Raw genomic sequence first — 14,279 nt, 5'->3', positions numbered from 1 at the left:
AGTAGATATTGCCATTTGATTCATCAGGACTTTAAGGTTATTTGAGTTTAAAGGTAACAGTGTAGTGTAGTGCAATATTGGAAAGAGATTCCGTGTCACAGGGGAGCACACTGGGACCTTATTGTATAAGGCATGTCATCCCGTGCAGTTCGAGCGAGAGGTTCTGGCTGTTCAAACTGTGTGAAATGACTTCTCTTATACAATAACCCTACAAACAACATATTAACTTATTGTAAACACACCAATGAACGGATTGTACTCAGGAATAGGTTTAAAGTGAAAACAAATTATATTTTTGTAAAACATAATTTTTAAACCCTCCCAGTCGTGAAATGGTTCAATTTGATTTTGGATATGCCATGGTGAGACTATAGTATTTATTAAAAACAAAGTGTTTTTAAAAGTTTTTCTATTGATTTCAGAAGCATTTTCTTCTGAGAAACAAGTGTCAAGTTCAAAATGTAAAGAAAGAATGAAGTTAATAGGATGTGCCATTTTACAAAAGGTACAATGTATTTTAGTATTATTTTAATATTGAGATTACTTGTGTTCTATAAACGAGATAACATATGTACACCGGATAAGAGATACTGGAATTTTGGCAAATACTGCACTGTGATTGATTGATTGATTTCTTATGTGTGATTTATAATAAATATACAAGTCAAAAATTGTAAGTCAAAAATAGTAAGATTTGAACCAAACACACCAGCAAACTCCAGCAATACCAAGCAGCACCCTTTCCTGAAAGGCTGGAGTTGGGTTACTCTATTATTATTATTATTAGTAGTAGTAGTAATAATAATAATAATAATAATAATAATAATAATAATAATAATAATAATAATAATAATAATGTGGCTCAATTCTACTCTCTTGTCAAATTTATTTTCTTACAGTATTACTCGTTTTAACAGTTAACAAACCATCTTGGCAGAAGATTAAATAAAACAAAAACAGCAGGTGTTGAATAATTCATGTGTACTCTTTTTTAAATGAATATTTAATGCCTTTTCCTCCAGGCCTGTATAAACAGTGTCTTTGTGTAAGACAGGGGGATTGGGGTCTAAACAACCCCCCTTTCCAGGCTACAGGATATCTGCAGCTAAACTCAGAACAATACGCTCTCCCTGCACAGGCCTCCATGTGTAATTACTAAATCATCTAATTTAGAGAGCGATCGAGAGAGAGAGAGAATTGTGTTCTAAAGTAAAGATGTTCCTGCGGTAGAAAAGGACGACTGGATACCGCTGGGTTTAAACACAGACGTGTGCAGTAATGACTGCGCTGTCCCAGTCCCCTGAGGTAAGCCATGACAGGCAAGATTGACTGTAGCCATGAATTAAAAGTGTTGATGCAGCCATTTTCCTGATCAAACAGCAGGAGTTCAAAGGGAAAGCCGTCCTGGAATCTCAGAATAGAGGCTGTTCTTTTTCCCCAAATGCTGCAGCTCTCCACCAACGGATTCGCTCACTTAATAGTTATAGCTAGGGCACTGCGTTTTCAACTACTTTTTTTTTTTTTTTTACCCGTAATTTAGTCCTCTAGCCACACAATGTCGATATGGCCTCCACAGTAAGCCACGTAATGAGCAATCATCAAACAATCATCCCATTGCATTACTTTAACCATTTGAATTGCTCATCCCATTACTACAAAGTAAGTATTATCACATTAATGAAAAGAACCCTGTAGATGGCTACTGACATTTATTTAACCCTTACATCCCTGTGAATACGTATAACAGGTTTTTATAAGGAACTTTTTTTCAATGTTATTTCAGAGAACTCATAAGTATAAATACAGCCTCGCTTCTCCCACGCTACTCCATTGCTACTCCATTGCTCCGCTCACTCCACTGGCTCCAGAGCATGGTCCTGGATGTCCTTGGTGGCTCAACACCTTATTAACAGTGTCATGGCAGGTGTTCCTAGTTTGTTCCCCTGACCTAATGAACCAGAAGGTTGTGATCTGGCCTTGATGTGCTGGATTGATATTAGTTCAGTGGAAGGTGAGTGAAAACAATTCAGACCAGAAAACAGTCAGTCTAGTCTTTAGTGAAGGTAATTGGGACTGAAAATTAGACCCTTATATTGACTGTTCCTTTAATCAGAGGCACAGCCACTGGGCCAAATCACAATGGAAAACTAACAAACAGAGAAATGTTGTACTTAAACTTTGCAAAAACAGTAAACAAAGCAAATTAAATACATACTGAATTCATTTAATGGCTACCATCTTAATGAAACTACTATCTTACAAGTTTGGTAATTAGTAAACTAAATATTGCTAGCTGGAACAAATACTGATTTTGCTGATGATTTCAGACATTGTAATTGTATCACAATTATCATGGTATTACAATGCTAAATGGTACATATGTAGGGCTTCTGTTCGGTTTTTATACATTTCATTTTTCTGTGTTTATCTGTAGCTATTTTCAAGTTGTAAGTCTTGTTTTTTTGGCGGGGGGGGGGGCGTTCGCTTTGTATATATTGTATGAAATTATTGTTCTCTTTTCATTCTAGAAATATGATGCTAAAAGCACTTTGGAGTAAATGCCTTTCTTCTGCGGTGAATGTAAAGATATGAACTGGGGCCTGAACCTCAGGGTCGGGTGCTTTTTATAATATTGACCCAAGCTTGGGGGCCGAGTGTGGTGAGAAGGACTGTAACTGGCTTTACCCTGTCATACAGCCCAACTACACTTTCAAACAAACCTATAAAACGCTCTGTTCATTCAAGAGTTACTTGGTGAACTACATTGAGCTATGTTGCACTTTTGCTGTATCAGAATGCAAATGATACATCCCTCTATAGTGATACGATATGTCCCAATCATTACACCCCTAATGTTTAACTGTAAACGTCATCCATGACTAATGAACACTCTCTAATGCTGAATTGAAATACTGAAAGAATCTACAATCTTAATTCAGCACTATTCAGTGTTCATGAGTTTTATGGATGATTTGAATTTGAGTTGAATTTTTTCAGTGTACCAATGACAATAACAAATTTAGTGAAAACCTACTTTGGAGATTTGCAATTTTGTTTTTCAACTTTAGAATTCAGCACTACATGGCAATGCCTAGAAGTTGGAATAATGGCAGGATGCGCCATTTCTCCACTGGCTTTTACCATGGCAATGGAAGTAATTATTAGGGCATCAAAATGGTAGTGGGAGGAGAGCGCTTGGCTTCTGGAATGCGACTACCACCAATTCGAGCATACATGGATGATATGACAACAATGACTACAACACTAACCTGCACTAATCGGTTATTGGGCAAATTTACCAATAACATCGAATAGGCACGAATGCAATTCAAGCCCACTAAATCAAGGAGCATCTCTATAATTAAAGGTAAAGTAGTAGATAAAATGTTCTACATTAACGGTGAGGCAATACCAACAGTGTCTGAGAAGCCAGTGAAAAGTCTTGGGAGATGGTACGACGGGGATCTAAAGGACACAGTTCGTGTGGGAGAAGTTAGACAACAAGCAGTGGAAGGGTTGAAGAGCATAGACAGCAGTGCTTTACCAGGCAAACTAAGACTGTGGTGCTTTCAGTTTGGTCTACTGCTGAGGCTGCTGTGGCCACTGACTGTGTACAAGGTTTCTTTGACAACAGTTGAGAAACTGGAAGCTTTAATCAGTTCATACGTCAGGAAATGGTTGGGAGTTCCACGCTGCCTCAGCAGAGTGGGACTTTATGGTAAAGGAATACTGCAGCTACCAGTCTCCGCTCTAACCGAGGAGTATAAGTGCGCCAAGGTCCAACTGGAAATGACATTAGTAGAGTCATGCGACAAATGCGTAATGGAAGGCAGCACCTCTGTTGAAAACTGGAAGAAAGTGGGCGGCAAAGAAAGCCATGGAATATGCAAAGGCTGCTCTTCGAATCGGTGATATCATGGGGCAAGTTCAGCATGGAAGAGAGGGTCTTGGTCTCAGTTCAGCTCCTTCTACATGGCACAAGGCAACCTCAGCTCAACGGAGGAAGCTGGTAGTCAACGAGGTGCAAAAGCAGGAGGAGAGGATGAGGTGCGTAAAGGCCGTTTCCCAGGCCAAGCAGGGAGAATGGATGGGATTGTGGAGTGTGGAACAACGTAAGATTGGCTGGCAAAACCTATGGACAATGGAACAGAGCAGGATCAGTTTCCTCATCAGGTCAACATATGATGTTCTTCCATCACCACAGAACCTAAACCTCTGGGTAGGAGAGGATCCCTCATTTCCTTTGTGTTCATCACCTGCAACATTAAGGCACATTTTGACAGGATGTAAGGTAAGTCTTAGCCAAGGACGGTTTACTTGGCGCCATGACCAGGTGCTGCGATGTTTGGCCTTAGCATTGGAAGTGTAACATGACCAATAAGTTGCCACCTGTTCCATCAAAACATTACACACAAAAGACAACATTCCTTTGCCCAGGAGAGCAACCGCCAAGAAAAGGTGTTAAAACCAAGCCTCACCCAGGACAACTGGAAGCTGCTAGAGATTGGACAATGCTGGCAGATGTTGGTCAATGGCTTATTTTTCTACCTGAGATTGCCACCACTAACCTTCGACCAGACATTGTCTTGTGGTCTGGATCAGCATGCCTTGTTCACCTAGTAGAGTTAACAGTGCCATGGGAGGATGCTGTAGATGAGTCGTATGAGAGGAAGAAACTTCGGTATGCTCAATTAGCTGCTGAAGTGGAACAGCGAGGATGGAGAGTCCCGGTTTACCCAGTGGAGGTGGGTTGTCGAAGATTTTTTGGCACACTCTACAACCCGGTTTCTCAGAAACGTCGGATTCAGTGGCCAAGAGTTGCGTGACACAGTGACGAACTTCTCTGAAGCAGCAGAGAGGAGCAGCACCTGCCTGTGGTTGAGACGGAAAGATTCTGGTTGGGGATCTCAAGCACAACAGAAAGAGAAAGAAATGCTAATGTACAGGTAAGTAAGCTGGGTTGAATTGAGTGGGGGACAGATGGGGATGATGCCGGGATGCCAGAATCACCATCAAGCCCTCTTGAGGTGTCGTGGGCTAGTCGACGAAACACCGAGGATGGAAGGTGCCCACTTGAAGATCCCAGCTATGTACCCTACTTAGCTCAATCCAGACGGTTGTCATGCTGATACACTGGGAAGACCGCACTGTGGTTGATCCCCGGAGCCAGCATCGCAACCGTTGTGTGTGCTGATGCGCTGGGGAGGCAAAATAAGCTGATCCCTGGAGCCAGTATTACACTTCAGCCATCAACACCAGGCAGAAGGATATCTACATCATATGGAAGGAAACGCAAATGGATGGAGATGCAGATGGATCATCAACATTAGTTTACTGTAAAGCTATTTCTTAGTTGGTGCTTATATTGGTGAGTGCCGAGTTCAAATCAGCATGAAGTTTTAACATCTACTCTCATGTAATGGAAATCAGTACTTCTTTCCTGTAAACCCCACTGCTACATACACTATCATTATCATATTGTTGTTGGATGGCTGCCTATGATGGCTCTACATCAACGTTATGTCAGGAGTTTGCAATCGTCTTTCCCACCTCTGGGTTTTGTTAACTTGCAGAATATGTTGTCAGTACTGTTACATAATTAAAAAAACACATTCAAACATAGGTTTTAGGTAACCTTTAACTCCACCTTCTGTTTCTGCATTGTGCTCTCCTGCATTGAAGAGAAAATTAGAGATGTTTTTGATTGTTCTCATAAAAATGAAAATGTAAAATGAAAATGTAAACCCTACATGACAGATTATTATTTTTATATCAATTTGTATTTAATATAGACAAGCCTGACTAGGCTTGCTCTACATAGTAGTCACATTAAACATGAAATTAAAAATGCATTAGCCTTTACTCTTAATGGGGAAGAAATTAAACAAAACAGAGCACCGACTAACAGATCAAGGAAAACCATTTTCTGATACAAGCAGTCTGAGTAATCTGTTCCAATAATCTGTTTGAGCTCTTTGTTTTCTCAGTTTCAAGAACATACAGTGCAGTGCTCTCCCTTGTCTCCGGTTTGATCATTCAGAAATTTGGGTCCTTCACTGTTAGGATATGTTGACTGTAAATTGTATATGTATTGTTACTGCTTTCAATTATTTTACTTTGTGTAACACAGATGGTGAAATTTCAAGAAATCACATCCATAACTATTGTAATGTCAAGTGGGTAGTTTTGACAAAGCATACTTGCATAATAAATATTTATTTAATTATCATAGGACTCAGTATAGATAAAGAATATTACTATTGCCACTCATCATGGCCGTATCATAAGTTAATTACCTGAACAAGGAGCAGACGTTGCACAATGAAATTGTCTTAACAAGTGCTACTTTATATATCTGTACAATTAAATGCCAGTGCAAGTCTGTAAGCCCTGCCCTCTGCTGTTTGCTCGCAGGTATGGAGGGGTACCATTGCCAGGCTGCAGTACCGGCGCATGCGTGCCGCCCTCACCATCATCCGCTTTTACCGGCGCTACAAGGTCAAGTCCTACATCCGCGAGGTCGCCCGGCGATTCCACAATGTCCTCGGCATGAAAGACAAGGGGAAGCACGTCAAGTGGCCCACGCCACCCAAAGTGCTGCGCAAGTTTGAGGAGGCACTGCAGGGCATTTATAACAGGTAAGGAGAATGCATTGTTCAAAATAGGAAAGTGCTGGAGATCTGAGCATGGCGTGTGGATGACTGCTGCTTATTGAGGAGCAGGGTTATAGTGCTGGAGAGCTTAGAATGGAGTGTTTAGACTACTGCACATTATTAAGGTGCTGGATAGTGACAGTGCTGGATAGATGAGAATGTTTTAACATCTGACAGTGCAGGGATGAGACTGTTTGGAAGACAGATCATAATAATAAAAGAAAATGTCTTCAGTGGTTCAACTAGACTGATAAACTTCTAGTCTAAACATTGATCAAAGAAGGTTTAAGGATTAGGATGTTTTAGGATTACCTTTGAGTTTTTTTTTTATCGTTCTGGACAGAAGATGGATCCCCTGGTTCTTGCAATGCTGGGTAATTCAGAGCCTAGTTTCTGACACTGCTGCTTCCTCTTGTTACATTGGCAGTGCTGGAAGCTGGGAATGTGGAGGCCCCCCTGACTCCTGTGGTTCCCTTTCAAGTACTAAATGTAACCATTACCTAATGAGTGTTTATCTCCTTAAGACCCGAAATCTGAATATTCTATACCAAAGCTGATCAGCCGAGCCTGTGACGCATTCATGCCCGCCCCCGAGGGTATAAAGGACCGCACACACAGATCTCACTGCCATTTTTCCTTTGACCTGACAGGAGAGCCTATTCAGATAAATATGTGTTACTTTTTCTGCTATAGATTTTCGCATTTATTGTGTTTTTACACAAATTATATGTGATATTAAAAATAATCACTATTAGTTTTACTAATTACGTGTATTTGTGCACTGCCTGTTGTTTGTTACGTCCCGCTGCGGCATGAGTCGTTCCTTCCCAGGGTTCAAGCAACGTAAGTTGGCTGAGTTTGTGCTCTCCCCCAGGCTGCAATAGCTCCAGCTGGAGTTATTTTATTCTCGTTTTGTTGAAATATTTTGTTGAAATATTTATTTTCTCATCCTGTTTTTCTGTTTTCGCAGAGACTACGCGCAAGCCTGTCTGCAGCGTGTGCTGTGGCAGACGTGTAGTGATAGCAGCTGCTGGGCAGGACCAAGAGGCTGCTTCGGTTGTAATTGCTTAAAATCTCTACCACAATCTCTGGATGCCATTTTGGTGACGGTTTTTGCATCAGAGTACTCAATTATTTGGATGACTGGCACATTTGTGCCCAGTCTCCAACACTGTCACGGCCTCTGTCAACGGTTGGGCCTTACTGTAAATCATGCGAAGAGTCGGCTCACATCTTCTCAGACAGCCTCCTATCAAGGAGTGTGCTTGGACTCCAGGTTCATGCTGTCCACTCTGTCAGACTGCAGAGTGCAGACAATAACCGCCTTTTTAGAGCTATTTCATCTCAACCTCTCATGGTAATGACGGTTCAGAAACTTCTGGGCTTGATGGCAGCAGCTTCTCAGACCCTACTTTTGGGTCTCCTTTGCATGCACTCTCTGCAGGCCTGGTTCAACAGCAGTGTTTTTCAGCCTGCGTTGAACCGCGACCACCTATTGACCGGTGTCTCGCCACTGTCTAAAGGCACTCTCTTGATGGAAACAGTCTGCCCATCTACGCCTCGGTGTAGAGCTGTGGAACTCCCCTTGGCAGGGTCTCCACATCAGTGTTTTGGAACTGCAGGCAGTTTACCTGGCCTTGCAGAATTTCTTGCAGGAGGTTCAAGGGAGGCATGTGCTTGTCCATACGGACAACACAACAGTGGTGGCTTGTATAAACCATCAGGGCGCTCTCAGGTTGCCCAGTCTCCATCATGTGGCCTGCAAGCTTTTGCTCTGGGCACCGAGAACCTCCCGAGGTGAGCTTCATTTGGGAGAGATTCGGGAGAGCTGATATAGATCTCTTTGCCTCCCAGGAATCGACCCACTGTCCCCTCTGGTTCTGGTCTTGACACACCAGTGGCGAAGGCGACTGTTATATGGTTTTGCATCGCTCACCATGCTCACATTGTGTCTGGAGAGAATCAGGCAGGACAGGACCAAGGTGCTCTTAGTAGCCCCTTACTGGCCCAGGAGACTTTGGTTTTCAGCCCTGATGCAGCTCCTGATCGGCCAGCTGTGGCGACCTGCCTAAGCGCCACGACCTGATCAGTCAGGCATGGGGGACCTTATGGCATCCCGACCCATCGAGCCTGCAGCTCTGGGTCTGGTCCCTGAATGGCTGCATTTGAGCCATCTGGGTCTGTCCAGTATGGTTACTGAACCCTGCAAAATGCCAGAGCAGCATCCACGTGTTCCCAGTGCGGGTACAAGTGGGGCGTCTTTCAGGCATGGTGCCTGCCTCAAGGGTTCGACCTGTCCCATGGCAGAAATCAACCCCCACATTAAAGGTCTATCTGGCAGCTATTTCAGCTTGCCATGTCAAAATTGAATCTCCCCAGGAGCTCACTTCCTTTTTTCTTGTTTTTCTCAGTAATTCTTGAAAGGAGCTTGGCAGCTTCGGCCACCAGTGAAGGATAAGTTCCTTGCTGGAGGTTTAACGTGGTGCTTGATGCTCTCATGAAGCCTCCATCTGAGCCCTTGCATTCAGCTGAGCTGAATTTTTTATTGCTCAAAGCAGCTTTCTTGCTTGCAATCACCTCTGCAAAGCGGGTGAGTGAGATGCAGGGATTCTCAGTTGCAAAAGCCTGCTGAATTTTTGCAGGACAAAGGTTGCACTCGGCAGTCTGTGAAATTGGAGGCTTTCCATCTACAGATCTGGCAGACAGTGGCAGCTCCATATTCTCTGTCCAATGCATGCCCTTGTGTATTATGTTGACAGGATGAAAAGTTGGAGGGTCCAAATGGATAACAGACACAGTCAGGACTGCCTATGAGCAAACCAACTTGCCCCCTCCAGAAAAGCTCACTGTCCATTCCGCCAAGGGCATGGCAACTTCCTGGGCTTTATTCCAGGGTGCATCTGTCAAGGACATCTGCAATGCAGCAGTGTGAGCTACTCCCCATACCTTCACTAGGTTCTACAGACTAAATGTCTGGCTTTGGAACTAGAGTATTAAGGGCGGCTTTTGAGTCAACACTTAGAACACACAGGCATAGAGGTGAGTCTCTCCCTCAATTTTTAGCCCTAGCTACTTGCTACTGGGGTTCGTAATGGTAACACACAAGGCAGCCTCTCTGCTTAACCTTGTAGCATTCCAGTCGTTCTGCAGTATTGCCCTTGCGACAGCTTGGGTATACTCACCCATACGGTAATGGTTACATTTCATACTTGAAAGGGAACGTTTATTATTATTAACGTATTATCATAACCATGGTTCCTTGAAATAGAAATGTAACCATTAATCTTCAAGGTCACTGCTTCCATGATTGCAGCAGGCCTGAAGGAAAATTGAAGCTGAGATTTGTCCGCACAGTCCTTTGTACCCTTGGGGAGGGCATGACTGCGTCACAGGCTCAACTGAGCAGCTTTGGTATAGAATATTCAGGTTTCTGGTCTTTAGGAGGTAAACACCCATTTGGTAATGGTTACATTTATATTTCAAGGAACTAGGGTTATGATAATAACCTAAGGTTTAATTCTCTCACCTTCCTTCTTGTTTGCATTTGCTGTCCGGCAGGTGGAGGGCCAGCCATCTGATCCGCACCCTGCCGCCCGAGGACCTGCCGCAGGTCAGGGCGAAGGTCGCTGCCTTGGAGACGCTGAAGGGTCATAGGGCAGACCTGGGGCTTCAGAGAGCCTGGGAGGGCAACTACCTGGTGAGAGAGCAACACTGATCAATACCTGCATGCAATTACCTGCCAAGTACCGTCTCTGTGTCTCTTGACTTCTCTTTATCGCTGCCTTCCTCTTCAGAAGCGTGACAAGCCTGAGGCAGTCTCCTCCTTTACACTGGTGTCCAGTGAGCTGCAGCGGAAGGACAAGTTCATGAGCGTGCTCTTCTCCTGCCATGTGCGCAAGGTATACTCAGACACCCAGATTCCATCCCTGACCCGAGGAGAACATATACACTGTCATACCCTACTCTGCATTAGCATTAGCAACTTGGCAGTTTCCTGAATAGGCAGGTCCAAGACTATGAACAGCAAAGCCTTTTAATAAAGGAATACATTTTTAATTCAGTGGGAAGCTAATGTAAATTAAATAGTGTCAGAAATACTAGGATTTGAGGTCTCAACACTTGGAGATGATTTCAAAATTATATAACTACATGAATTTAACCGTAGTATTGTGTCTTAGAAGTATTGTTAACCTGCAAACCCTTCTCTGCTCTCCCATCCGCAGATAAACCGCTTCAACAAGGCGGAGGACCGTGCGATCCTCATCACTGACCGGCACCTCTACAAGATGGACCCGCTCAAGCAGTACAAACCCATGAAAAGCATTCCTCTCTACAACGTGAGTACTGCTCCACTGCAGAGCACCACGTCCCTGGACTTCTTCCTAGGAATCGGTTCTGGGAGCCCAGCTTACTCAGCGTTTTCTCTAGTTCATGCTATTGCTTTCTAAGGAAAGGCTGGTTAATACAGTATTATCAGACGATACTTAAGTAATAATGTATGCATATGTTACCAGCGAATTGAGGGTGGGCCGGTGGATTGTGCCATCCTCATTAAGTTACCTTTGCTGAATTTGCCAGGATAAAAAATGTCTTCTAAGGATTGCAGTGCATCCAGATCACGCTCCCTCCTGCTACAGTGCTGGTTTTCTGTTCCCACAATATGCTGCTCATTTCAATCAGAGCACCAGCATTGTTGCAGGAGGGAGCATGAGCTGGATACACTGCGGTGTTTAGAAGCAACATTTCTTTCTTCTGGCAAACTTTCCTGAAAAATAGTTTTAAAAAAGTAATTCCCTAGTTTATTTACCTATGATACGTGAATAGAAAATGTAAAAACGATCTGGAATATGTTGGAAAAAAATTGCTAAGGTATGGGCAACACTGTATACAGCAAAGGAAAGCAATGTGTTTCTTGTAATTACAGCAGGGGGTTCTGTAACACTTTTTGGTGTTTTTATGTCCAGTCATGACCCTTAAGTTCTTCTATACATAACTGACATCAGATTCTGGGTAGACTCAGTACTGCTCCTGTAGCGTTTTTTGAACTCCACTGTTTCAGACTATGAACTATATCATTGGCAGTGAAACGCCTGAAAGATATACAATAGGGTAAATCGCTCTGGGGTTTTAAAATTTTTTATTTATTTTTTAAACTTTTTTTACTGTCGCCAATAAAAGTAGAGGAAAACAATATGCAGGGCAATCGGAGAGGACAGGAGCCAGTAAGTTAATACATTTATATAAAAAAAGATGTAAAAGTCATAATAAAAAAAGAAAGATTTGAATTTAGAAGGAAATGTTAAAGTATATCCATTGGTTGTTGTTTGCTTTGTCTCGCGAGTGTGTAATCAAGCTTGTCTCGCTGTACTCAATCAAATATACAGCCATCAGCTAATCAGAGGGCAGGACTTTCGTCAGCTATGATCGTTTATTATATAATCTATTGTATTATAGTCTCTGTTTTTGGCCATTACCCAATTGCAAGATTTTCTAATTTTATTTTGCATATTTTAATTAATTTATATGCACTCAGTGACATATTTTCATAATCAGATTATTGCAGTAAATCCTCTTTTCAAAATCTGCCCTTGTTTAGTTGTAAGCTCTTTACTCTCTTTACTCAAATTTTGAATGCTGCAGTTGCTGAGTGGTAAGAAGAATGCTGCATGTTGTAATGGATCTCCTCCAAGCGGCTGTTGAGTTCATCATACTGACCTGTACTTGCCTCCCGACCACAGAGCTTGCTCTTTAGTTGAATGGTAAGACCGTATGGTTTGCGGTTCACATCCAGCCCTTAGCTTTCCATTCAGTTCCATGGGCTGAGATGCCAATTCATTACAATGTGAAATGTCCATAACCTAAGACTTGCGTTTACGCTATACAGTTGCGCAGTTAACCCAGTTGTCATTGTATACATTGTGTACATGCTAATTACCATACTTTAAGTTATATTAATTGAAATAAATACCTTACTGACAGTAAAGTAGGCAAGGGTTTTAAAAAAAAAAGTTCTAATTGATAGTAGTAAGCTTAAAAGAATAGTTTTTTTTTATCCTCTGCAATTTCCATACCCCTGGATCCCCTCCTCACTTCTCTACGATCATTCCTGGGAGTCTTTTCAGAAGCCTTTTTTGAATGAATAGTTGGTAAGCATGGGTACTGCTATAAAACCACAAGCATGAGAATGCTTTAAACTGCATGTATACCAAACACATTTAGATGTTTCACCCTTAATAACCTCTATGATGTTCCATCGCTAGAGCCAAAAAAAAAAAAGGGGTTACATTCAGGACAAATTTCTAGATGTTTAAGAAGCCAGCAACATTATATAACAGTTTCATTTATCTCAGACTGTACTTTCAAATGAAGCTTTGTGAATAGATTCTCACTATGTGTAGAGCGCCAGTCTGCACTGAAGACTGAAATATAAAGGCTGATGCATATCTGTAGTAATGTTATTAGCATTTGCCTTCTGAACATTAAGAACACTCTTCCACTGACATTGGAAGCAGTTGGAAAGGAACACAAGGTGAAAGACACAGACAGAAATGACTAATTAACATAGAGATGGAATCAGAGTCTCCCTGCATGTGGTGGTATCTCTGCCATTGAGAGAGAGAGAGAGAGAGAATAAGCTCAGCTGGATAGAAAAATAAAAGAATAAATAACAAGGGGAGTAGGGGTTGGTGACAGAGCCTCTAAAATTGTTTCCCTATTCCACCCTGCCTGGCCCATTTATTATACCATTCAGAAGCCGACACATCCAGGCTCCAAAGATAGATTGACTGGCTAATGCATGCCAGGATGGAGCCCTGCTAGATTCATCTGGCTGTCAGGGGAGTTCAATATCAGCATCTCCACAGCACCACCGCCCCCACGGTCGTTGCCATGGCGACCTCCCTGGAGATGGGGTTGCTATGGAGACGGTGTAGGAGAGAGCATCAGCTGATGTCTGGTACCATTCAGATGTATTTACACAAATCTGCTTCCTCCGTTTGCTCACACAGCTTTTTTCCTCCAGTGGTACCAGTTAATGTGCATGATACATATTTAAATACTATATAGTACACATACATTTAGTCCCTTCAGATCTGTAGACACGTGTAAACTTTTTCAGTACTGGAAACATCGAAATAGTAATAATAATTAATAATAATACCTTCATTGCTCATTTCTTGTAAAGACGTCGACATATCTGAATTTTTTTCATCGCTGTTTTCTTTTGAAACTTCTCCAATCACATGAAAATAATTTGTTATTTTCCTCATCTTGGTTTGACAAGTTTTCAAACTGTCTGGAAACAAGTAGCAATCGCACTGATAAACTGAAGATTTAAGTTGGCATACAAAGATTAATTATCAATTTATTATTATTTTTTTTAATTACATTTTTAGAGATATGGAGATCTAATGTTTCATTAAGTCCATGTGGTTCCATTGATTTTAAAGTACAAGTCCAAAATGACACACTCCTCATTAGCAGATAAATTCTATTACCACCTCCAGCGGTCCAGATAAGCTGCGTACCTGCTGTTTTTACACATTAAAAAATCCAAAATACACACTAAATCTAAATTGAATGCGTAAAAATATGCATAGCAATTTTGCTGCATAGCTTGTCTGCCTC

At 42.0% G+C, this 14,279-nt stretch overlaps 1 protein-coding gene across 2 annotated transcripts in view; it reads left to right on the top strand.

Annotated features, from left to right (window-relative positions):
- The window catches only part of myo1d (myosin 1D), a 180,584-nt gene that overhangs the window by 107,675 nt on the left and 58,630 nt on the right, over positions 1 to 14,279 (top strand). For both annotated transcript variants that reach the window (XM_034055719.3, XM_059006770.1), the window contains exons 18-21: positions 6,415 to 6,638; positions 10,212 to 10,350; positions 10,448 to 10,552; positions 10,877 to 10,990. In XM_034055719.3, coding sequence (XP_033911610.3) covers positions 6,415 to 6,638; positions 10,212 to 10,350; positions 10,448 to 10,552; positions 10,877 to 10,990 — 582 coding nt within the window. The remainder of the gene's footprint in view (positions 1 to 6,414; positions 6,639 to 10,211; positions 10,351 to 10,447; positions 10,553 to 10,876; positions 10,991 to 14,279) is intronic.

The sequence above is a fragment of the Acipenser ruthenus genome, chromosome 33 (genome assembly GCF_902713425.1).
Source record: "Acipenser ruthenus chromosome 33, fAciRut3.2 maternal haplotype, whole genome shotgun sequence".
Lineage (NCBI taxonomy): Eukaryota > Metazoa > Chordata > Actinopteri > Acipenseriformes > Acipenseridae > Acipenser > Acipenser ruthenus.
The sequence above is the reverse complement of the archived record's forward strand: the minus strand, read 5'-3'. Positions and strand labels throughout refer to the sequence as shown.